This window comes from Amphiura filiformis, chromosome 7 (assembly GCF_039555335.1).
Source record: "Amphiura filiformis chromosome 7, Afil_fr2py, whole genome shotgun sequence".
In the NCBI taxonomy this organism is placed as follows: Eukaryota; Metazoa; Echinodermata; class Ophiuroidea; order Amphilepidida; family Amphiuridae; genus Amphiura; species Amphiura filiformis.
In genome coordinates, this window is record NC_092634.1 from 27,854,729 (window position 1) to 27,876,952 (window position 22,224).

At 36.5% G+C, this 22,224-nt stretch overlaps 1 protein-coding gene and 1 long non-coding RNA gene across 2 annotated transcripts in view; both read right to left on the reverse strand.

Moving 5' to 3' along the window:
* Positions 1-19,809, reverse strand: part of LOC140156963 (uncharacterized) — a 164,299-nt gene extending 144,490 nt beyond the window's left edge. Inside the window, exon 1 of the mRNA XM_072180010.1 lies at positions 19,707-19,809. Coding sequence (XP_072036111.1) covers positions 19,707-19,788 — 82 coding nt within the window. The 5' untranslated portion in view covers positions 19,789-19,809. The remainder of the gene's footprint in view (positions 1-19,706) is intronic.
* LOC140156327 (uncharacterized) lies at positions 7,069-18,933 on the reverse strand. The gene is made up of 4 exons (XR_011859526.1): positions 18,722-18,933; positions 14,491-14,596; positions 8,639-8,723; positions 7,069-7,138 (listed from the first exon to the last, which is right to left on the reverse strand). It is a non-coding gene; the product is annotated as an uncharacterized lncRNA (long non-coding RNA).
* Positions 19,810-22,224: the final 2,415 nt, after the last annotated feature.

Consider the following 22,224-nt stretch of genomic DNA (forward strand, 5'->3'; position numbering starts at 1 on the left):
AGCAAAAATTATACATTTTCTTTCAAAATAAAAGGCAAAAATATGGAGTAACTAGAGCGGTTACCACACCATAGCTGAACCATGGGCCATTGACAGTTAGCGGTTTCTGAGAATTGAAAAAAAAATCATGAAAATTGAAGGTAAAAACGGGGGGGAAATTCAGCCAATCCGCAGTGCCATCCACTACCTTGGTCTCAAGGGCTTAACACCCAAGCACATAATACCCTTGTATCTACTGAAGATAGCACATGTATACAAAACAATCAAAGTGTTATCTTTAGTAGACAGCACCATTATGGCATGCAAAAGGATCCAAGTGTTACCTTTAGCAATTATTAATTGAGGTGTGTGATAAATAGCACACCTCAATCTTGTGAGGTGTGCTATTTTGTGAATCATGAGTGTTAAGCTTAAAGATTAAGGAGTGTGATAAATCACACTCCTTATGATCATTTAAGGAGTGTTGTGGAGTGTGATCACATTCGCACTCCTTAAAACTCAAAGCCTGCTTTAGTAGATAGCATATTTGAAATACAAATCAAACTATGTGCTACTATTAATTTGTAAGCACTCTTTAGCAAAGTCATAGCTCATTGAAAATAGTAACCTTTTGCACACGATTTGTAATTTAAGAGCCAGTCTTCCTTATTATGTACCCAACTGCGATACAAAAAATAATTAAATTTTTTCTAAAAAATTATATTGGTACATATTAACACCAACAACTCACATGTACAATATGAGCATGCACAGTGCCTTCATTCAGCTGAAAAAAATCTTGAAATTTCGGCCTCTGTGAGCCTAGTTTACAAATGGCAAACTTTGGAGGGGCATAACATCATCATCCCAACCTGCATTTTGCATTTTTTTTGAAGTACCAAATGGTTACATCACAAAAACCAAAAAAAAAAGTTCTTGATGGTACATAAAAACAGCAAATCCAATGTTTTGATGAAAAGCGCCTCAGGCAAACCTCAAAGCATCATAATGGGCCACGCCATCGAGATCCCAAGTCCAAACAAGTTTGTAATTACAGACCTCCATGGTAAGTTTCATTTTCCAGCAAAAACTTTTTGGATTTTGATGGCGCACAGAGTTAAAAAAATAAAGGTAAAAGGTCAAAATTCCCAATGTCATGAACAAAGACAAGGGGATCCACTTTTATAAGTCATGTGAATGATCCACTCCTGCCTAATACGACACCATCTTCAGTCAGGATACATCCAAAATTTCCACTTTTTGCAGCTATTTTGCACAAAATTTGTTGATTTTGCCCACCCCTCTTACTGAAATTCACTTTGCCCACCCCTGAAATTCACTCCCCCAATAAAATTAATTGTGCTGTCACTGACCATGATAGGTGAAACCGTCAAGAATCAATTTTGATCAGAAGACAAGGACCCAATGTCATGAACAAAGACAAGGGACCCACTTCATAAGTCATGTGCATGATCCACTCCTGCCTTATAAGACACCACCTTCAGTCAGGATACATCCAACTGGAGGAATCACCAATCATCATTTTGATGATGCCCATCGATCATGATCAGTGGCGGAACTACAGGGGGCAGGACGGCATTTCACCAAAATTAGAACATTTCCACTTTTTGCAGCTATTTTGCACAAAATTTGTTAATTTTGCCCACCCCTCTTACTGAAATTCACTTTGCCCACCCCTGAAATTCACTTTGCCTCCCCCCAATAAAATTCATTGTGCTGTCACTGACCATGATAGGTGAAACCGTCAATGGCAAGTGAAAGTTTTGGTTTTGTTCAAAAGAAACCTTTCATATTGTCTACCAATAACCTTGATGAATTTATTTATATAGCTAGCACCTGTGCTATCTTCAGTAGATAATACCTGTTTAATACAAAACAATCTATCTATATATATATATATATGGTCATTTTCACGGTAAAGGGTGCAACTTTAGATTTTTAACATTTTGATCCGTTGTGTTCTAATAAAGCCACAGAATTCCATGATTTTTGGCCACATAAGTCATCTAGTTAGCAGCTACCTTGGGTAGCATAATCATCTTCGGGAGTTACTGCGTTCAGTTTTAGCAGGCTTAAATGTACCTAATATTGCCATTTTGAAAAACTATAAAAAACAGTAACATTTTGTAAAACCCTGTGTTTTCTTCAGTTAGTTCATGGATAATTTTTCTTATCCTGAAAGTACGGTCATATGTTCAGTAAACACTGCCACATTAGATTTAATTGTGAACAGCCCTGTATTTTTGAGAACCGGGCTTCGAGATTTGTCGTTCGGAGGCTTCATTTTCCGTCAACAATTGTTAACAAACTTTGTGGGTATAGCTTTGGTTCATAATTCTTGGTTATTTCTTCACTTCTTGATTCATAACAGTTGATATCTTAACTTGAAATGGGTAACAAAATTAGTCGATTTGCAAGCTTTTAAAATTTTTATAAAATCTTGACTTCAAAGAGCCAATTTTCCGTTAACTTTTTGAAGCCTCGAAACAAACTGTTCAGCAAGCTTGGGCAAATATAAATAAAAGAGCTCATCCAATCTATTTATCAAAATGTAGCAAAGTAGATCCTCAAGTCACTTGTTTTTAAATCGTGGAGATATATATCACCGTTTGAAAATGGGACCCAATACAAACTTTCCGTTAACAATTGAAGCCTCCGAAACAAATGAAGCCTCCGAAACAACAATAAGGTTAATTATCATCTATGCATATCTAAATTGGTGTGTTCCATATTGATATCTGCATTGTAATTGTTACATGGTATGTGCAGAATGTCATAAATTTAAAAAAATTGATATTATGGTTAATGTTTGAAAAATATACTGATATTGCATGTGTCTAACAGGGAGAGAATCCAACTCACTCGTGATTAGCTAGTGTTTTTCATTAAGTATGCAAGGTTGTGCGTTTGCATTGTATTTTGAAATAAGATGGGGGATATGTTCATTCAAGTGAAATGTTTACTATAAGGCCATGTGTCATGAACTAATAATATCAAAAATTATACATTTTCTGGAAGGAAAAATGGTATCTATATACAGTAGTAGGGGCAAGTCTTAAGCAGTCCAAGCAGTATTCTTGTACAGTCCTCATCTCTAATGAAAATTTTGTGTATCATAACGATACATCAACTTGGTGCAACCTTATCAAAGTTTACAATTTTAGATGAGCCATTGCCCCCACTTTGCACCAATAAGGTTGTTTTTCATAGGTGCTATGGTTTTGATGCTACATATTTTTGATGAGAAGCTACTTTGTGACAACTTTGTGATAAAGTTAAAACTTTATTTTGTTTTCAAATTTAAAAGAAGAAAATATGATGCAAAGTGAAAAGTGGCAGTTATGAATGTGGTTAATGACTTTGCATCAGGTATTTTGAGGGTATTGTAAAATATCTAAACATTGTGCTTTGCACTGCTCCTGATATTTCTTGATTCCAAAGCACAAAGTTTTAAATAAAATTATTTTACAATACCCTCAAGATGAATGATGCACAGTCATTAACCTCTAAACAAAATGGACTATATTCAGTAGCACCTGTGTAATACAAAACAATTAAGTAGATAGAATCTGTTAAAATAATAACATATGTGATGCGATCAAGCAAAATCAGTCGGAACTCGGAAATATCGATTTTGAGATATAGCCACACAAAGTAAATATTTCCTTTTGTTTCTGGTTGCTTTGGAAACTCTTTAGTTGCTCATATCTTTGGAATTGGTTGTTCAATTTCAATGCTGTTTTCTGCAAAATCCAGATTTGTAAATGTTTTACTATCCTATAAGAAACAGAAAATTTAATATTTCCAAGTTCCAACTGATTTTGCTTGATTACATCACATATTAATAACAAATTACAATATTGCTATGATCTTCAGTTGACAGCATGTGTGGAATGAACTACTTGGCATAGCTTCAGTAGATAGCATACAGACTATCTTGATAGCATATAAACATACTTAGCATTAGCTTCAGTAGACAGCATGCAGACTATCTAAGTGCTACTTTTAGTGGGATAATTTTGAGGAGATGAGTTTACAGGAGCTTGCAGTGATTATAGTTCTGTTCTAGACTATTTTAGTCTCAATTCCATGAGACTATTAAAACCGAACTACCAAGCAGCCCTATATGAATATTCTTAAGGAACGCTTCCTTTCTTCCGGTATAAGGTAGGCTAGCAAGTGGATGTCATCAAGCGCCCATCACCTCTATGGAATTCTCCTCTTTTGAGACAAACAGCTGCACCTCTTGTGTTCGACGCATTGTGATTTTGGTATGGCGAATATGATCACCTGTGATAAAATGAAGATTTATGGAAATTAAAATTAATAAAATAACAGCTCAGTGGTTAGCCCATCTTTCTTGGAATCATCAGGCTTTCAGTTCAAGTCTATCACATAACACAATACATAATATAGGTTTTTACTCTTGTTACTCTCGTTAAGAGTTTAAGTAATGTTGTTTGTTTAAACTTGCATTTAATTAACAAAATTAAGTTCTTGATTTGAGATTAATGACTAGATATGATTTTTATTGTAGTTCAAATGACAAATTTCAATGTAAATGCTGTTTATTTTTTTCCTATACGATACAACCCCGAAGGTGGAGTGCACTGTGATGGAAAAAAAATAATGTGCAAGGGCATCAGTATTTTGACTGCTCAGTGCCAGAAGTAGGTAAGCGCAATAGCTGCCCTGTGAACATTTTGGCAGTTTACACACAGTACATTGTACTCATACTTCACATGGCAGCTATTGCACTTACCCACTTCTGGCACTGAGCAGTCAATTTGGCATTTGAACATCAACAAACTTGTTTCAAACAAGCCCCATACTAAATAGGGACAGGTACTAGGTACATGTAGCAATCAGTAACTATTGATGTGACGGGTCACATATTCTTTATATTCTAAAAAAAGGTGAGGAATGGCATCCTGGGCAAGTTTGGCAAGAAATGGTGAGGTACTAAATTCCAGCACATTTTGTCTGGAATATAAGTAAAGCACCCAATTAACATTGTTATCATGTTGACTCAATGGGCTATTCAGAAAATAGATGCACACCCCCTATAGAGGAGTTCGGATATCCGGACTTTTTGTCCAGTCGTGACTGTTGGAAATCCAGACTTTTAAAGTGCCCAAAGGCAAAAAAATCCGGCAGAAAAATAGTTTAAAATCAGAAATCCTCAATTTGAGAGCTCATTTTCAACATTTCCGTGATCTTTCCTTCATTTGATTGGATTTCCAAGCTTTTTCCAGACATTGGCAACTGGAAATCCAGTCATTTTCAGAAAGCAGACTTGGAAATCCAGACTTTTCTTTGATTGAAAATTTACTCCTCTATAGGGGGTGTGCACCTATTTTCTGGAATAGCCCAATTGGTCATAACCTTCCTGGGCTGTCTGGCAGGAATTACTGTAATAAAAATTAAAATTGTTAATGACCAGTCAAGATTAATAGGAAAATATTCACGGGAAAATTTTCTGGACACGTGATACCCATGGGCGCAGAGACATATTAGCATTATGGAATGTGACCCCGAGCACAGCGGGTGGTCTTCCAATGTATTTGAATAGGAAGAATTTAACTTCTCCTTGGATGCAAAATAAGTTACTTGTCGGAAGTTTATAATATATTATAACAAGAGTTTCCGTAGATAAATATTTTTTTCCGTAGGTAAATATTTTTGAAATTACGTTTTGATGATATTGTGAAGAAATCAATAATTTTTCAATGCTCGAATTTCTATCGAAACTGCGGCCAAAACTAATTTTTCAATTCAAAATAACTAAGACTTGAATAGCGAGGTCACAGCCAGGGGTCAGAGTCAGAGATCAGGCTCAAGGTTACACTTACATTGATACGCATTGGTCACGTGTCCAATTTTCCCGTGAAAATTTACCTATTAATCTTGACTGATGACCAATTGAGTCAACATGATAACAAAGGTGTCAATTGGGTGCTACTTATGGGTGCACACCACCAAATAGATTTCCTATTCATTTATGTGTTAAAAGGTATGGAGGAATTGATCGTTTTCTCATTGTTAACCCTCCCTGGTTCATTCAAAACACCATTTTACCTAATGTTTATGATATCTTCTACAATATAACCAACAAAATTAATATTGGGTAGGTAAGCAGCTCAATGGTTCTTACAATAAAAACACTGATTTTTTTTTACCAGCCATTTACCTTGGTGGTGTGATTTGGTGGTGTGGAATCTGCAGGGTTAAAATTTTTTCTTAAAACCCCATTTTACATGATCTGCAGCCTTTCTCAACATATCTTGACCATTAAAAAGTGAAATTATTCAAGTTTAAAGCCATATTATAACATTTTCAAACAAAATAGATTAGCATTTCTTTGCCATAAAATGTTAGCTTTTACCGTCAGATATATCCCCTTTTATTTTTGAGCCGAACAACTACGGCAAAGCAAAGAAAATTGGAATTTACTACCAGCGCACATGTCGCCTATACGTACCACTCCTTCGGTCGTGTTGTGGTACGACCCTTTGTTGTGTATATCACCGTCCCGCACACCGTGTACGTACTGTGTGTTATGAACATTGTGTATGCGTTCCACTAATAATTCCATCGTAATAATAAAGCGCCGGTTCTGGCGTTTTATTAAAAATCTCGGATTTTGACAAAACTACAGCACTACAGAGTCTTGATTTTTGCAGGGTATATTGGTTTAATAAAGTACAATTTAATCGTGTAAAAAAAGGAATTTTAAAAATTCAGTGAGGGAGTCTTCCTCAGCAAATGTTATAATATGGCTTTAAGTATTGATGCCGACTCAAATTAATGCAGCATGTGTATTGCTAACCATGTGCTATCTACTGAAGATAGTAACATTAAGATATGATAATCAGGCAGGGCCTAATTTGTTGCTTCTCAGCCTTTCAGATGTTTTTAATTGAGTCACAGAACACATGTTAAAGTTGAAACAAAGATTAATATAGCCATACCTATTGTCAAGTAGGCAAAGTGATAGTTCAGTGAGTTGGACTTACCCATGAAACACAGCATCCCTTTTAAAGGCTTTTCTTGTTTTTGGCGGGTTTTCTTGTAAATAGTCAAAGGATTTTTTCTGTAACTTCATCATGATGCCAGATGGTCACATACATGGTCATATCTGAACAAAAACAAAATTGAAATCAGACAGATTACTGCAGCTGCATTAATTAAACCAAACTCGGTCATGTCTCAGAGTCAGTAACTAGCACCTGGCCAGGCTACTTGACAAAACCCCAATTTTTCAGGCTAGGCTTATAGGCCTTAATTAATATCTTGTGCAAGAAGAATGGTCTAGACTAGCTGATAAATAATTACATGTACTTGAGCATGGTAAGAATACTTTTTCAGGTAAGCTTAAAGCCTTAATGTACGATTTCCTTCAAATTTTAAATTTGAAGGAAATCTTTAACTTTCAAAATTCAATCTGAACACAGATGATCTGAAGCCATTTTTGAGCATATTTCCAAATCCTCATATCTAGCCCCCCCCCCCCCATGTAATGCAAATTAGCAAAAAACTTACACCAAAACAGACAAATCTGGTTATATACTATTCCACAATTTGTATTTTATCTTGCTCAGTGATCTACATGTACATGTAAATATAGTGCATCCCCACACAGTGTTTCTAGAGTGTCTGTCATACATGTCAAATACTATTAGTTATCCCCTGTTTGTTCATGCAATACGAATGCGGCCTCGTGTGATACGACCTCAAAACCAGTGATATTTTTCGTATTGCATTTGAACAGACAGGGGGTAACAAATTTATCATTCAGTATACATTTAACACAAATAAACACAAATAAATACATTAAATAAATACATTAAATAAATACATTAAATAAATAAATAAATAAATAAATAAATAAATAAATAAATAAATAAATAAATAAATAAATAAATAAATAAATAAATAAATAAATAAATAAATAAAAAATAAATAATTAAATAACACCACAATCATAAAGTGATCAAGTTATAGGCCTACTCCAAACTCTTCAATGCATGCTTTACAGTTTTCTGTCATGCAACTACCGCTAGGCCATGTAATACAGTGCGCTAGTGCCAACGATGTGGACTTTTACACTTAGCACACTGACGTGAGGTAGCACGTAATTGCCGTCTCTACACGCATACTGCGATCAGCACAATACAACGCGAGTATGCAGGCCCGTTAATTACGGTACTGATTAAGAGCTGAATAATACGGCTATATATTGTACGGTAATTTATGAACGCTGCACAATACGAAATTATATTATTTGGCTATTAACCAATGAAATGTTGTTATTCATGTCTACTGAATGATAAAGGGTCATACATGATCTGTAGCCTTTCTCAACATATCTCGACCATTAAAAGTGAAATTATTCAAGTTTAAGTATTGATGCCGAGTTGCCGACTAGAATTAATGCAGCATGTGTATTGCTAACCATGTGCTATCTACTGAAGATAGCAACATTAAGATAATTATGATAATCAGGCAGGGCCTAATTTTTTGTTTCTCAACCTTTCAGATATTTTTAATTGAGTCACAGAACAAGTTGAAACAAACATTAATATAACCATACCTATTGTTAAGTAGGCAAAGCAATAGTTCAGTGAGTTGGACTTACCCATGAAACACATCATCCCCTTTTAATGGCTTTTCTTGTTTGCGGTAGGTTTCTTGATGGCAGATGGTCACATACATGGTCATATCTGAACAAAAATAAAATTGAAAGCAGACAGATTACTGCAACTGCATTAAACCAAACTCAGTCATGTCTCCGAGTCAGTAACTAGCACCTAGCCTACTCCACAAAACCCCAATTTTTCAGTTTAGGCTTATAGGCCTTAATTAATATCTTGTACAAGAGGAATGGTCTTGACTAGCTGATTAATAATTACATGTACTTTAGCATGGTAAGAAGACTTTTTCAGGTAAGCTTAAAGCCTTAATGTACGATTTCCTTCAAATTTTAAATTTGTTATTATGCACTTAAAATGCTAAAATAATGCTAATAATAATTATCGGGAAAGGTTTCTGTCCATTTGAGCTGAAATAACAAGGTAAAGTGAAATAAACCCTGCTGGTTATTATGGCCGTTTAACATGCAGTTATATAGGAGGACATAATGTCATAATTCTTGAATTATGACATTATGTCGAACTTTGCTCTGATGACCTACAATTACAAACACAACAAATTTGGCTGATTCCATTTAGGTGCAAGTTGGGACATGTGTAAACATGACAAATATATGCCAAAAAATCAGGTGTTCCACTATTCCACAATCATGACAATTTGTATTTTATCTTGCTCAGTGATCTAAATATAGCACATTGCCAGACAGTGTTTTTAGAGTGTCTGTCATACATGTCAAATACAGGGTACACACGGCCAAATAGAGTTCCTATTCATGTATGTATTAAAAGATATGGAGGAACTGATCGTTTTCTCATTGTTAAACCTCCCTGCTTCATTCAAAACACCATGTTACCTAATGTTTATGATATGTTCTTCCATATAACCAACAAATATTGGGTAGGTAAGCAGCAGCTGCAAGCTTGATTTTTCACAGTGACATGTTGAAAACTATGTACATCCTGTCAATCTTACAGCACACTGATTATATGTAGTGACGTCATCTGGTGAAGATCTCGAGAACAAAAAACGTGCCTCAAATTTCATAATTGTAACAAATGTAATCTTTTTATGCTTAGATATTGAAAACCATCCACAAAGTACAGCTATCACAAAGATAGGCACGTGAGCCTTAATTCTTTTGAAATCAATCCCGTGTGGTTCTTACAATAAAAACACTGATTTTTTTTACCAGCCATTTACCTTCATGGTGTGATTTGGTGGTGTGGAATCTTATATTCCAGACAAGGGTATGGATGTGCTGGATGTACCTTGCCTTTCCTGCCAAACTTGTCCAGGATCTGAGCAAGACTTAATCTGAGCCATTCCTCGCCTTTTTCCAAGGTAGTGAAATGATGCCACTTGCACCCACATCTCATATGCACAGTTTGTCCCTTACATACCCTGTGTCTTGAATATCTATATAGCCCACCAACCATGTGCTTAAGAGGCTAGGAAATATTTCCAATATCTCATACCCTAGTTTGTATGCCTTTATCTAATCTTGCCCAACATGACAACTTACTATTAGCACTTAACCTAGCCAAGAGTCTATCCAGCGTAGGAATTGTTTAGCCTTTTTAGAAACATGTTTGTAATTGGCTTATAGCCATCACATGCTGACAATACACATACCTGATTTGGTTAATCAAAACTAGCAGGTCGAGGTCAGGCCTCATCACAAAAGGCCTCATCATTCTGTATAGAAAACTGTGTAGCATGTTATTTACTTCAGATAAAGTTCAATATAACTACATTGCACAAAACTAAGTCTATTATCTATAGTTAATTGAATGTTTATTAACGCTTGTAATAACCCATGTGTATAAACCTGTATAATATTGACAAAGACAAATATCCCTGACACCCTGACCCTAACAAAAGCTAGCAATGAGTTAATAAAATTCCTTTTAAAGGAATTTTTATTGGGTCCCAATGTGAGCTTGGTTGTGATGTGGTGAATTTCATGGTCTTTATATTTGGTATTATTATCTCTTGCAAACCTGGTGACACCTCATTACAGAAATCAGACCTGTTGATAGGTTGTAAGAGGGATAGCCTTTTCCAGGCACGGATTGGGCCATATATAAAGAAAGTTTTGCTACTTTGCAGCATAATAAAACCTAAATGCAAAATGAGATCCTGTAGGTGGCTCCCGCACAGTGTCATCGACCCTATATCTTCATGGCAGAAATCGCCATGGTAGGTTGAATCCACAGCCACGATTGGCCATTTGGTTCAGACCTTTGAAGCTCTTTGAGACGAATAATTAGTCGAGGGACATGACTTAGGCTACTCACAATAGCCGGGTAATCGATCTTGGTTGTGCGTGAATAAGCTTGTATACCCCATTGAGGTCAATGGTCATCGACTTTTATACTGCCTAGTAGTGAGTGCAGCTGTACTACACGTTGTAGTCCATACAGGACCAACGCAATATAAAATTAGAGTTTTGGTCCGATTTTGAGTTCAAAGCGCACGGCCAATTTTCAAAGCGCATTCTAGCGACCATCATATCTGTTCAACACATATTTTCAAGTGTATGAGACCACATCTGGTTTCTTGAGAAAAATTCATTTACGGGAGATATTCATCATTTTCTAACTCGGTATCCAAAGATTTTCGTCTGATATCAAAATCGTGCATAGCAATTCACGTGTATCGATCACGCGTGTATTCATTTTAATGTCTCTGCTGCACCAAATAATTATTAGCCAGGCGGTGTCGGTGTGTCCCGAGGTGGCTTAAAAACTAAATGCAAAATGAGCTTTTTAAAAATATTGTTTTCCAGAGTCAAGACGCAGGTATCATTATTAAGCCTCATATCACTTATTTATTGTCGAATAAGTGCAGAGTAGGTTAGATGTGAATATTAAATGTTAGATCAAAGTACATGTACTATACACTTGATCCGTGAACTTGTCTTTTTAAAGACAAATTCTTGTATGCTACCTTGTCTTTTACCTTTTCTCGCCTAGCCTCGCCAAATATGAGCACTTTCTTGTCTTTGTGGGTTTCTAGTGTGTTTGGTCTGTACTGGGTCTGTAAGCTGTAGCCAGTAGGGGAGATTGGGGTTAGTTGAAACATTTTTCACAAAATCGTCTTTTTAACGCAAACCGATTACTTTCAAGAAACACTAACCATATCAGTATAAACATATACATACATGCTACAAATACAGCCTTAAACTTTATTGGACCTGCTTATGATTATTCATATAATCCAATTTGAAAATTTGAAAAAAAGTGTTTCAACTAACCCCACCCCTGGGGTAAGTTGAAACATAGGGTGGGTTAGTTGAAACACGGCTTGTAAAAATTTCAAAATAATCATTATTGTGTTGTTAGGGTTATACTTCCCTTGAAGGCACCCTTTAACATACAATCAGTGTGAAAAAATGAATAAATATTATATGTGGGAGTGCGGTTCAATACTTTGGACACAAGGTGACGAGTGTCACCATGGACCAAAATATGAGAAGCCTAAAATATTATAAAATGTACTTTCTGTGTGCACTTTTGCTTGTATTATTGCTTTTTAACCATATTAAAGCAATATTGAAGAAATGGTAAACATGTTACAAATTTTTAAAAAGTCAAATTTTTACTATATTTTTCTATTTTATTTTCACGTTTCAACTAACCCCACCTCAAAAGTTTCAACTAACCCCGATGCCTATTTTTACATTTCAAAGTTCATTACACAAAAGAAGAAATACAATAAAACTTTTATTTAACATTATTCTGGGACTTACTACTAGTGCTTGTGATACTCAAAAATAATCCCTGAATCTTCAAACAACATGGAGATAACGCATCTTTTCTGAGGGGTATAAAAATTAGTCAGTAAGTCAAAAACATATATTCCTTTCCCAAGCCAACACTGGTGGGGCATCAGTGCTGTTGCTTATTTGGTGGATGACCCTTACTAATACCTATTACTAGGTGCCAGTATTTTACCAAATTAATTTTTTGTGTCAGAAAAAAATACAATGTTTCAACTTACCCAGTGTTCCAACTAACCCCAATCTCCCCTACAGTATTTACTCGTGGTGATGTTGCATTTTCAAAGAGGGGGCATTTATTAGGTCTTTTTCACAACAGTAAAAATAGGTAGGCTTAAAAATCACACCAAAATGACTAACTATATTTGGACTTCTGGTTCAAATGTTTGGTTGAAACAAATGATGGGGCATTGATGGGGGGGGGGGGGCAAAAAATAGTGTAAATACGGTCTATAATATGTTCAATATCTAGTTGGAGCAAACATCACTTTTGTGCAGGTGGTGCCCGTGGAATGGAGGGGCTCAATAATGTTAAAATTGTAGTGGACTTATTATACTGCAATAAGGCCAAAAAAATAGGTTGTTTGTTTGTCCTCCACTGCCCGCTCCTCAGATCAAGGCCTGACCAATTTTTTTATAATTTTTTTTATAAAAATAAGTAAAATTCAACTTCAGATTTGGAGTATCTCTGGACCTAGCTAGAGCTAAATACTAAGATCTTTCAGGGTTGAAAGTTAACAAAAGCCCTTCAAGACATTTGGGGTCTTCAATATGCAAAGTTAAAACTTGTGTTCATGTCATAGTCTATTATTTTTAGTGACTTCAAAATACATTGGATATGAAATCATTAAAGACTATGTCATGAACACAAATTATAACTGCATATTAAATACACAAAATGTTTTTTTAAAGTCACCATTATGAATGTGGCATTTATTTTAAGCTCTAGCTAGGTGCAGGAATCGCCAAATCCAAAAAAAAAAAAATTTTAAAAAAATTTTTAAAAAAATCCGCCCGCCCGCACGTCCTCTTTCAAAGCTGTGGAGGACAAACAAACAGTTATTTTTTTTGTGCCTAACAATTGATTTATGTTAATATACGCTAAATACCGGATAATCTGGCTCACTATAAACACGCACATAGAGTAGTGAAGTAAAAATAGTCCTATAGTAAAATAATAAGCTAAGCACAATTTTGATTTCATCATCATCATCAGCCGTATTCAGCCCACTGCAGGCCCGGTCCCCGCACTCCGTGCATCCGCGGGTATTCATGCTCGTCGAAAATTTCGTGAAATAAGGGATGTTTTCAGATGAAGAAACGCAATTCACGAAACACACAAAAAAAGGTGTGCTTTTTCAAACCACTTGTTCGCGAAATTGAAAAAAAAGGGTATTTTCGTCGAGAAGCCTATACGCGTTTTTGCCAGAAAAGGGCATATTAGAAATATCGTTCGTATTTTAGCGAAAATAGGGGTATTTTCGAAGGGCAAATAATTCGCGAAATCGCTAAAAAAGGGTGTTTTTCCCTAAAAACTTGTGAAATGAGATGCAAAAGGGGTGTTTTAAAGTTCACCGACAAGCATGAATACCAGCGGATGCACGAGTGAGGGACCGAGACTGCAGGGCTAAAGCCTCCCAAGTTGGCACCAAAGTTTCCTGTCATTTGACTTTCTGTCTGCCTTGGTATCATTGCCCAAATCAATATAAAATTCAAATAACATGGTGAATTTTTTAACATGGTGAAGTACATGATTTAGGCCTATAATTATGTCAACAAAAATTATAGTTGATTGTACGAACAACATAACTCCTTTTTCTTTCATGGCAAGTTTCTTTGAGACGCTTGAATCAGAAATTGATAATATAAATCTTAATGACCAATAGTCTTAATGACCAATCGTCCCTATTTGGGACAATGGTCGAGGTCCAATGACCTTTAACCTTTTCCCATCGCTCCAACATGATATGGAATCTACATTAGTATCAGGGAGCACAGAGATTGCCCGGGGAGAGATTGCCCCAACTGCAATACTGGCTTGCTTTTCAATTTCTTACCTCTGGAAACCTCGAAGTCTGTAACTTGTTACTTGTGATAGGCCTATACTGCCATTTCGGAAAAAAGCTCTCTATATACTTTCCTTCTACATTAAGGTTCTTCTAGCTGTAAAATCAAAAAATACAAATTAACAAAGAATAATGAAGAATTAAATTTTACACTCCTGTGTAATAAAATAAAAGATCTATTCCTATTACTTGGCAATTAAAGCAATGTTCAACAGTTTTAGTCACAGGTTTTAAGAGCCTATGCATATGATCCTAGTCCCAATTCTGCTACGAAAAAGGAAATATGTTACTCCTGCTGACCCCTATAAGGCCTATATACATGTACTGGAAGTTGACAAGGACTTACAAGCATGTCCACTAATTCAACGTGTTCCCGGCGTAAAGTTACGCTAACAATGATAAAAATTCCACAAATATTTTCGCTACTCCTACAGCGTGTCCACACCTAGCCTACTCCTAGCACTCACGCCGATCCACCAAGCATTCACTTCTGGTCGGTGTAAACATCGACTACCACTTCCAGTGTTTCTGTGACCTTTTTCAACCACGCAATATGTAATGTCTTAGTTCCGACCAACAAAAGGTGAAACTTACACCGGGTGTCAGGAGTAGCAGTGTTTACATTGCAACTTACACCTGGCGGAGGGTACACCCAGCTTGCTACTCCTGACTTTTGTCAGGAGTAAATCGTCGATGTACGCGCCTGGCGGAACTTACGCTGACCATCGTTCACACTGCCACTACTCCTGGCAGCGCCTACCGCTACTCCGGCCAAGTTCCGCCGGGCGACGTCGGACAATGTAAACACAAGTAATAATCATCCTTTTCAGCCTATTTACAAGTTGACCTCAAATGACCTTTGACCTTGAATACCACCATTACATGCAAGCTCTCATATTGAGATTTGGCTCAAGTTTGGTTGCTTTTGGATGTAAACTATATTCATTAGATACATGTACCAGATTTTTTATTTTCAGCCTACAAGTTGAATTGTCAGAGCTAAAAACCAGATGAATTCTCGTGTCTTTCTTGTTCTTTACTCACATAACTGGGTATTAATCAAATCAAAAAGGGCAGTGGTTCAGCTCTTCTTCTTCTGTAGTGCAAAATGGGGCAATTTCTTTCTAGCCATGTTATAGAAAACTGGTGAAACTTTGATGACAACATGGTGTTGTTGTTTTTTCTGAAAATTGTCCTTGCTATCCACAGCCCGTAGCCAAATGTCTAAGGGCGCGCACCACCAACTTGCTATTATGTAAATTGTGTAAAAATCGGAATTTTGACAAATAAAAGGGGGGGGGGCTAACTCATCATATTTTACAATATTGCTATAACAAGTTTAGCCTACTTTTATACAAGTGACTAACTTTGGAATTTAGAGTGCTCAAACCCATTAATACATAAATATATATATTTTTTTTATGAATATCTAACTCTTACGAGTGCATTTTTAATTAATTTATTTTTTTAATCTTCCAAAATTTGAGAGCTTTAAATAATTAGCAAAAAAATATTTGTCTTTTTTAATTGTCACTGTGCGTGTCAACTTACATTAAAGGAGGATTTTGTGATCCTAGCATCCTCTTTTTATGACATTTTTCAATAGATATTTACGAAAAAAGCTTCTTCCCAAAATTTCAGTGGATTCCAAGTTTGCGTTTGCGAGTTTATATGCATGATTTAGTGTATTACACTGCACTGCTCCATAGGCCACTGTTGTAATTTCGTTCTGGTACATACCAGAACGAAATTCAAATTTCACGATATCTTTGCAAAACGAATTAATCTGCAAGAAATTTTTGGTACATAAGGGGCTGTGCAACCCCGGGTGTACAATAATTATGGGGCCCGGGGGGGGGGGTAAAATTTCCAAATGGCTCGCCAAAAATCGCTTGCCCCCTCTCTCGGCCTGCCAAAACTTGCTTGCCCCCCCTCTCAGCCTGCCAAAAAATCTTTGCCCCCCCCCTTTAAATGGTCTATGTACTTGTTGCGAGCGTAGCGAGCTTGAATATTTCGCATATTTAAGCGTTTCCGTACAGTTTCCCTACGCCTTTTTAGAACGTTTTATTTAAAAGGCGCCCCAAGAACGCGTGCCAAAAATCTCTTGCCCCCTCTCAGCTTTGCCAAAACTTGCTTCCCCCCCCTTTCGACTCACCAAAAATTTCTTGCCTCCCCCCAATTTTACCCTCCCCAGGGCTCATAATTATTGCACAGCCCCAAACATGTAGCCAAAGGTACAGTGAGTGGTATAAAAATCACAACTTTTTTGAGAATAGTGGGTGGATGAGGCTGTGGATCACAAAATGCCCTTTTAATGCGCGTTCTCTGCACGCCATAAATGTATCAAGTAGGCTGTAGGCACAGCACCTGTCGCGAATTGTGCTTAATTGCGTGTTGTGTAAATGCGCATACTTTGGTGAATTTTACACTTCGCACACATAATGTTAATCGCACAGGCGTACATGCACACATCAAGGGTGGTTTCTCAGCGCTTACAGCGCACTGTAACGACATCACTATCAGACGGACGTGACATGAACAGTGTTGAACATGATGCACATTAGACTAGTACCATACTCAAAACCCCACTCTAGGCCAGGCCTACATACAGTATGCATGTACAAGGCAAGCTTGAGTCAGCAAACTTTGTTTATGCATGATTGATATAATATATTTCCAATTATCTCCCTAAGGTGAAAAGTAGTCCCTATAATATTTTTGCAGTGAACCTTTGACGAGCACATATTTTAACCGTAGGCCTACATGGCGATGGCGTAATTACTGCATTGAAATGCACTTGCCCTGTTTGCTGCTGAGGCAATCTGCTGTTGCAGAGTGGAAATTTATGAATGAACTTTGCACCGTACACGTTTTTGGCTCTGACTCTGCAACATCATGGTTGGTAGTACGTGCTCGTCAAATGTTTACTGCAAAATAGGCCTATTATATACTAGGTCTAGAGAACATGACATTTGTGATGCTCGGGCCTATTAGCCTTCATGTGCTTTACAGATTATTCCAATTGAATGAACACAGCCTGACATAGGCATAGCGTGACAAATTTGTGCGTACACTGCGCGATATACGCCACCATGTACGACTGTTCATGCCTAACGCGGACCCATCCATGCCAATGCACTCATGATTGGTTGGTATTGTATGGTAATTTTGGTATCCATTGTGCGCTCGACCGCTCGTGTTGTAGTTTGAAATACGCGATATAGGATCGCAGTTGGATTGTGTACAGCTGTTGAAAGCTGCATTCATTCAATAGAGGCTGTCAGCGTGACGTCATACTCATCTATGCCGCCATATTGTGGGTACATGCTGCGATGGTCCTTCGATCTCCATGCGTGATGATGCATGATAACAGTTTCATGGCAAGCTGCGCCCTGCGCGTAGTGTCCGACGCATGAACACGCGTATCATTTGTACCCACAAGATGGCGAAAGGCTGACGGCCTTAATTCCCAATGACCAATAACATGAACAAGTGGAATAATTTGAGATATGCTTTTAAATCTCAACTCCCTCAAACAAATAGCTTAGCCTTAAATAATTGCCAACTGCATCGAGGCAGCGGCACTAGTTTTCTGCCGCTTGCCACTGCGACAGCGGCAGGCGTTCAACCATTGACAAGCCTTGATTGTGTCCGTTTGTTTGCAATGCGCGCGCCACGCCTCTCAGCGGCAAGCGGCAGGGTAGTATGAAACCAGCTTTAGCGTGGTTAAGTTGTGTGCACATAATTTTATGCGGCACATTGATGCCCGCATAAAAGTATGTACACGCAAGTAACGCTCTGACGCAGAACACGCTAAACTTCAAAGCTAGTGCCAGTGTCTCGAGGTAGATAGACTATGACGCATGCATGCCGGTGAAACTAAAACCATGAATGATGAAAACAATTATAAGTAAAGCCCTACTGTGGTTATTCCTTCATGTAATTTTACACGAAATTAGGGTTAGGGTTAGGGTTAGAGTTAGGGTTAAACTTTAGGGTTAGGATTAGGGTTAGGGTTGGGATTAGGGTTATGATTAGGATTAGGCTTAGGGTTAGGGTTAGGATTAGCCTTAGGGTTAGAGTTAGGATTAGATTACACGAAATAATTACATGAAGGATCAACCCATACTGTACACACTGGTGCAGTTCATGTGCAGTGTGTGTTGCTGTTATTTGTTTTAAGCTAAAATCTTAAAATATACAAGGTGTACGGTATACCTACTTTGCTTAAATCAAATCTATACATGGTTACAGATTTGAAGTCGCCATGTCCGTACATACACATGTACATGCATGATGTATCCTGGAGATATTTATGCCACTGAGCAGCGACTACTGAGGTGTGTAGAGATCAGTGCTTCTGATTCAGAACGTGACGTCGAACGGATCTATCCAAATAACATGGCGGGTGCGGGTTGACTATTGTATACGTTCTTAATTGATTGAGGATTTCGCTGTTTAATTTGAAATGAATTCTAGATGCTTTTACAGCCATTGCATATGTTTAAAATTCTACAAAAATGTTTACAAAAATAAATTTTATAAATGATTGAAAAAAAAAATGTTTATGCAAAAACATAAAAATTAGGCCCCATGAAAATATTACGGCAGTACGGGAATTTCGAAATCATCAATTTGGCGACACAAAATATCGGGAGTTATTGATAACAACATCATCCCAAAGACAGACAAATAAAACCTTTTATAATCAAATTTGATTTTTTTGTGACATTTTTACACACAATTAGTATTTACAGTCGCTCAAGTTAATATATTGTATCGTAGTTTCTCAATAATAAAGGCCACTTTTAATGATATCATCGAATTTCATATGAATGCCCTAAGTCGCCGTCTATACTTTGAACGTAAATAGTATTTAATACGCATTTTCTAATAAAACATTCTTTCTTCCTAATTTCTTGGAAAAAACCTTACAAATACAAGATAAAATCTTCGAAGATAATGACATTAGTTGGCAGAAGTAACATGAATGAAAAATAATAGAGATTACGTGAGATACACGGAAGTGAAAATTAGGGCATATGCCTTAACTGCTAGTCAACTTACAAATCGCGAGTTAAGGCATTTTTGAATGCCCTAACTCGCTATTTATAATAATAATAATAATAATAATAATAATAATAATAATAATAATAATAATAATAATAATAATAATAATAATAACAATAATAATAATAATTACTTACGTGATATTACTATACTTGCACAAACACGTAGCAGCATCAAAGTTACACCCGCAAATGTTATGAAGTAATGTAGACCCCACATGTTGAAATACGCAGTCAGAGTGACAAGTGACAAGATAAATCGATGCAACAAGAATGCCTTTGAATAAGGGATTATTCATAAAATAAAATAATGTCCCATTTTTGATGTATGGGGTTGTTTTTAGTTTTGAGAATAGCCGAAACTTCAATTGCAGAATGATATTATTGTTAGAAGGTTAACGTTTGACAAAAAATAATAGAAGTGACCCCAAAAGCCATCAGTGCCCTACGCACAAGCATAAATCCATAAATCTATGAACACTCCCTAAAATAATGCAACACATTGTATCTTAATTAGATTTTTGTAATTAATGGTCGGCCTATGGCACCTGTTCACATTCACGTTTTACACTCTTAATAACAAATACTAAAAAAACTTTGAGTAAAAATAGAGCAGAGCAAAATGTGTCAAATAAAATTCATTAATATTCAGTAGATATATAAAGGGTTCACAAAAAATAACTCCCCCCTAAAATTACAAAACATTTTTTTACATAACTTGACATACATTTCGTGGATTTGAAAAATTTAAAAACCTGTGAATAAAGGAATTGTTTTTCTACCCTCCCAACGTTCTTTCGTCTGAAAATCTTTTGTTTTGGCCAAAAATAATCACATTTTCTAAAAATGATGCTTTCAGAAAAAGTTGCACTTTTCAACATCCTCATTTATGTCAAAATTAGCTTCAACAAATCATTATTTTGCACTACGTGATGGTTGTATGGGTTCAGAGACAAAAAGGTGAAGGCAAAAAAACAACTAAATCAATCGTAACATTGATACCGAGAAAGTTGTGTACATTACACGTATGGGATGTTGAAAAGCGCAACTTTTTTTAAAGCATCATTTTGGAAAGATGTGATTATTTTTGACCAAAACAAAAAATATTTTGAGAAGGGATAACTTTGGTAGGGTAGCAAAAAGATACCTCTATTCACAGGTTTTTAAATTTTTCAAATCAACAAAATAAATGTTAAGTTATTCAAAGAAATGTTATGTAACTCCTAAATTGATTTTACCATTTTTGAAACACCGGCTCAATAAAATCTTCTAGAAAAACCCCGTACATGTTAATTAGTCATTGTTTTATACTGCAAGATGATTGCATGGGTGACTGGGTAATCGAATACATGAAAATTAAAGAAAACAAAAACACCATTAAATAAATCAAAACATTGATATCGAGAATGTTTTTGTACATTAAATGTATAGGATGTGGAAAAGTGCAACTTTTTCTGAAAGCATCATTTTTGGAAAATGTGATTATTTTTGGCCAAAACAAAAAGATTTTTTAATGAAAGAACTTTGGGAGGGTAAGAAAATGATTTCTTTATTCACAGGTTTTAGATTTTTCAAAACAACGAAATCTATGTCAAGTTATGCAAAGAAATGTCTTGTAATTTTAGGGGGGGGTTAGTTTTTGTGAACCCTTTATATATATCTGCCTATGCGTGTCATGTTTCCATTTGTAAACTCAGGTTTAATTGTAATGTGCGATTCGTAATTCTTCTTTCCTTTTTATATTGATATATTAAGAATAACGATTAAGCATCATTAATTTGATCTTGTGCGCTAGTTTGTAATGTTTGAATGTTTCGTTGTTCTAGTATATGATGCGTAAGCCTCTTACCTTATTTGTATGATTATATTAGGCTGGCGGGTAATATCATTTTCCATAAAATGTTAGCTTTTACTGTCAGGTATGTCCCCTTTTAATTTTGAGGTAAAGTGAGGTAAAGCAAAGAAAATTTGAATTTATTACTAGCGCTACACAGTGTCATCGCTCCGATATCTTCATGGCAGAAATCGCCATGATGGCAGATCGAATCCACAGCCACGCATGGCCATTTTGTTCCGACCTGTTTAATAGTTCTGAGACGAATGGGCCGAGGGTCATCCGACTAAGGCTATTGACAATAGCCTGGTGACTCACCTCTGTAGATGTCAGTGAGCATAGTACGTCATCTGCTTTTAGACTGCCTCCACCAGTGGCCTATGCTGTGCTATAGTACCGTGTATCTTCCGTGACCCGAGTGTTTACGAATGAGTCAGTTTTTGAGATCAAAACGCACGGTTCTTTGTCAATACGCAAGCTAACGACTATCATATTTCAACACATATATTCAAGTGCAAGCCTTGAAATTGGCTTCTTTAGAAACGAAAAATTACGGGAGATATTCGTCATTTTCTATCCAAAGATTTATCGTCTGAATATCAAATCGTGGATAGCAGTTACACGTGTATCCAGGTATTGATTTAGTTTCCTTGCCTGTACAAAATAATTATTTCCCAGACGTCGTCGCTGTGCGCCAATGCATGTTACTCCAGCGGTTGTAATACGGTACGATCCTCTGGGGGGGTGTGTATGTGTGTCCTGCACGCCGTAGTGTTTTGAACATCGCATACGTTTTCGACTAATGTTTCCATCGTAATAAAA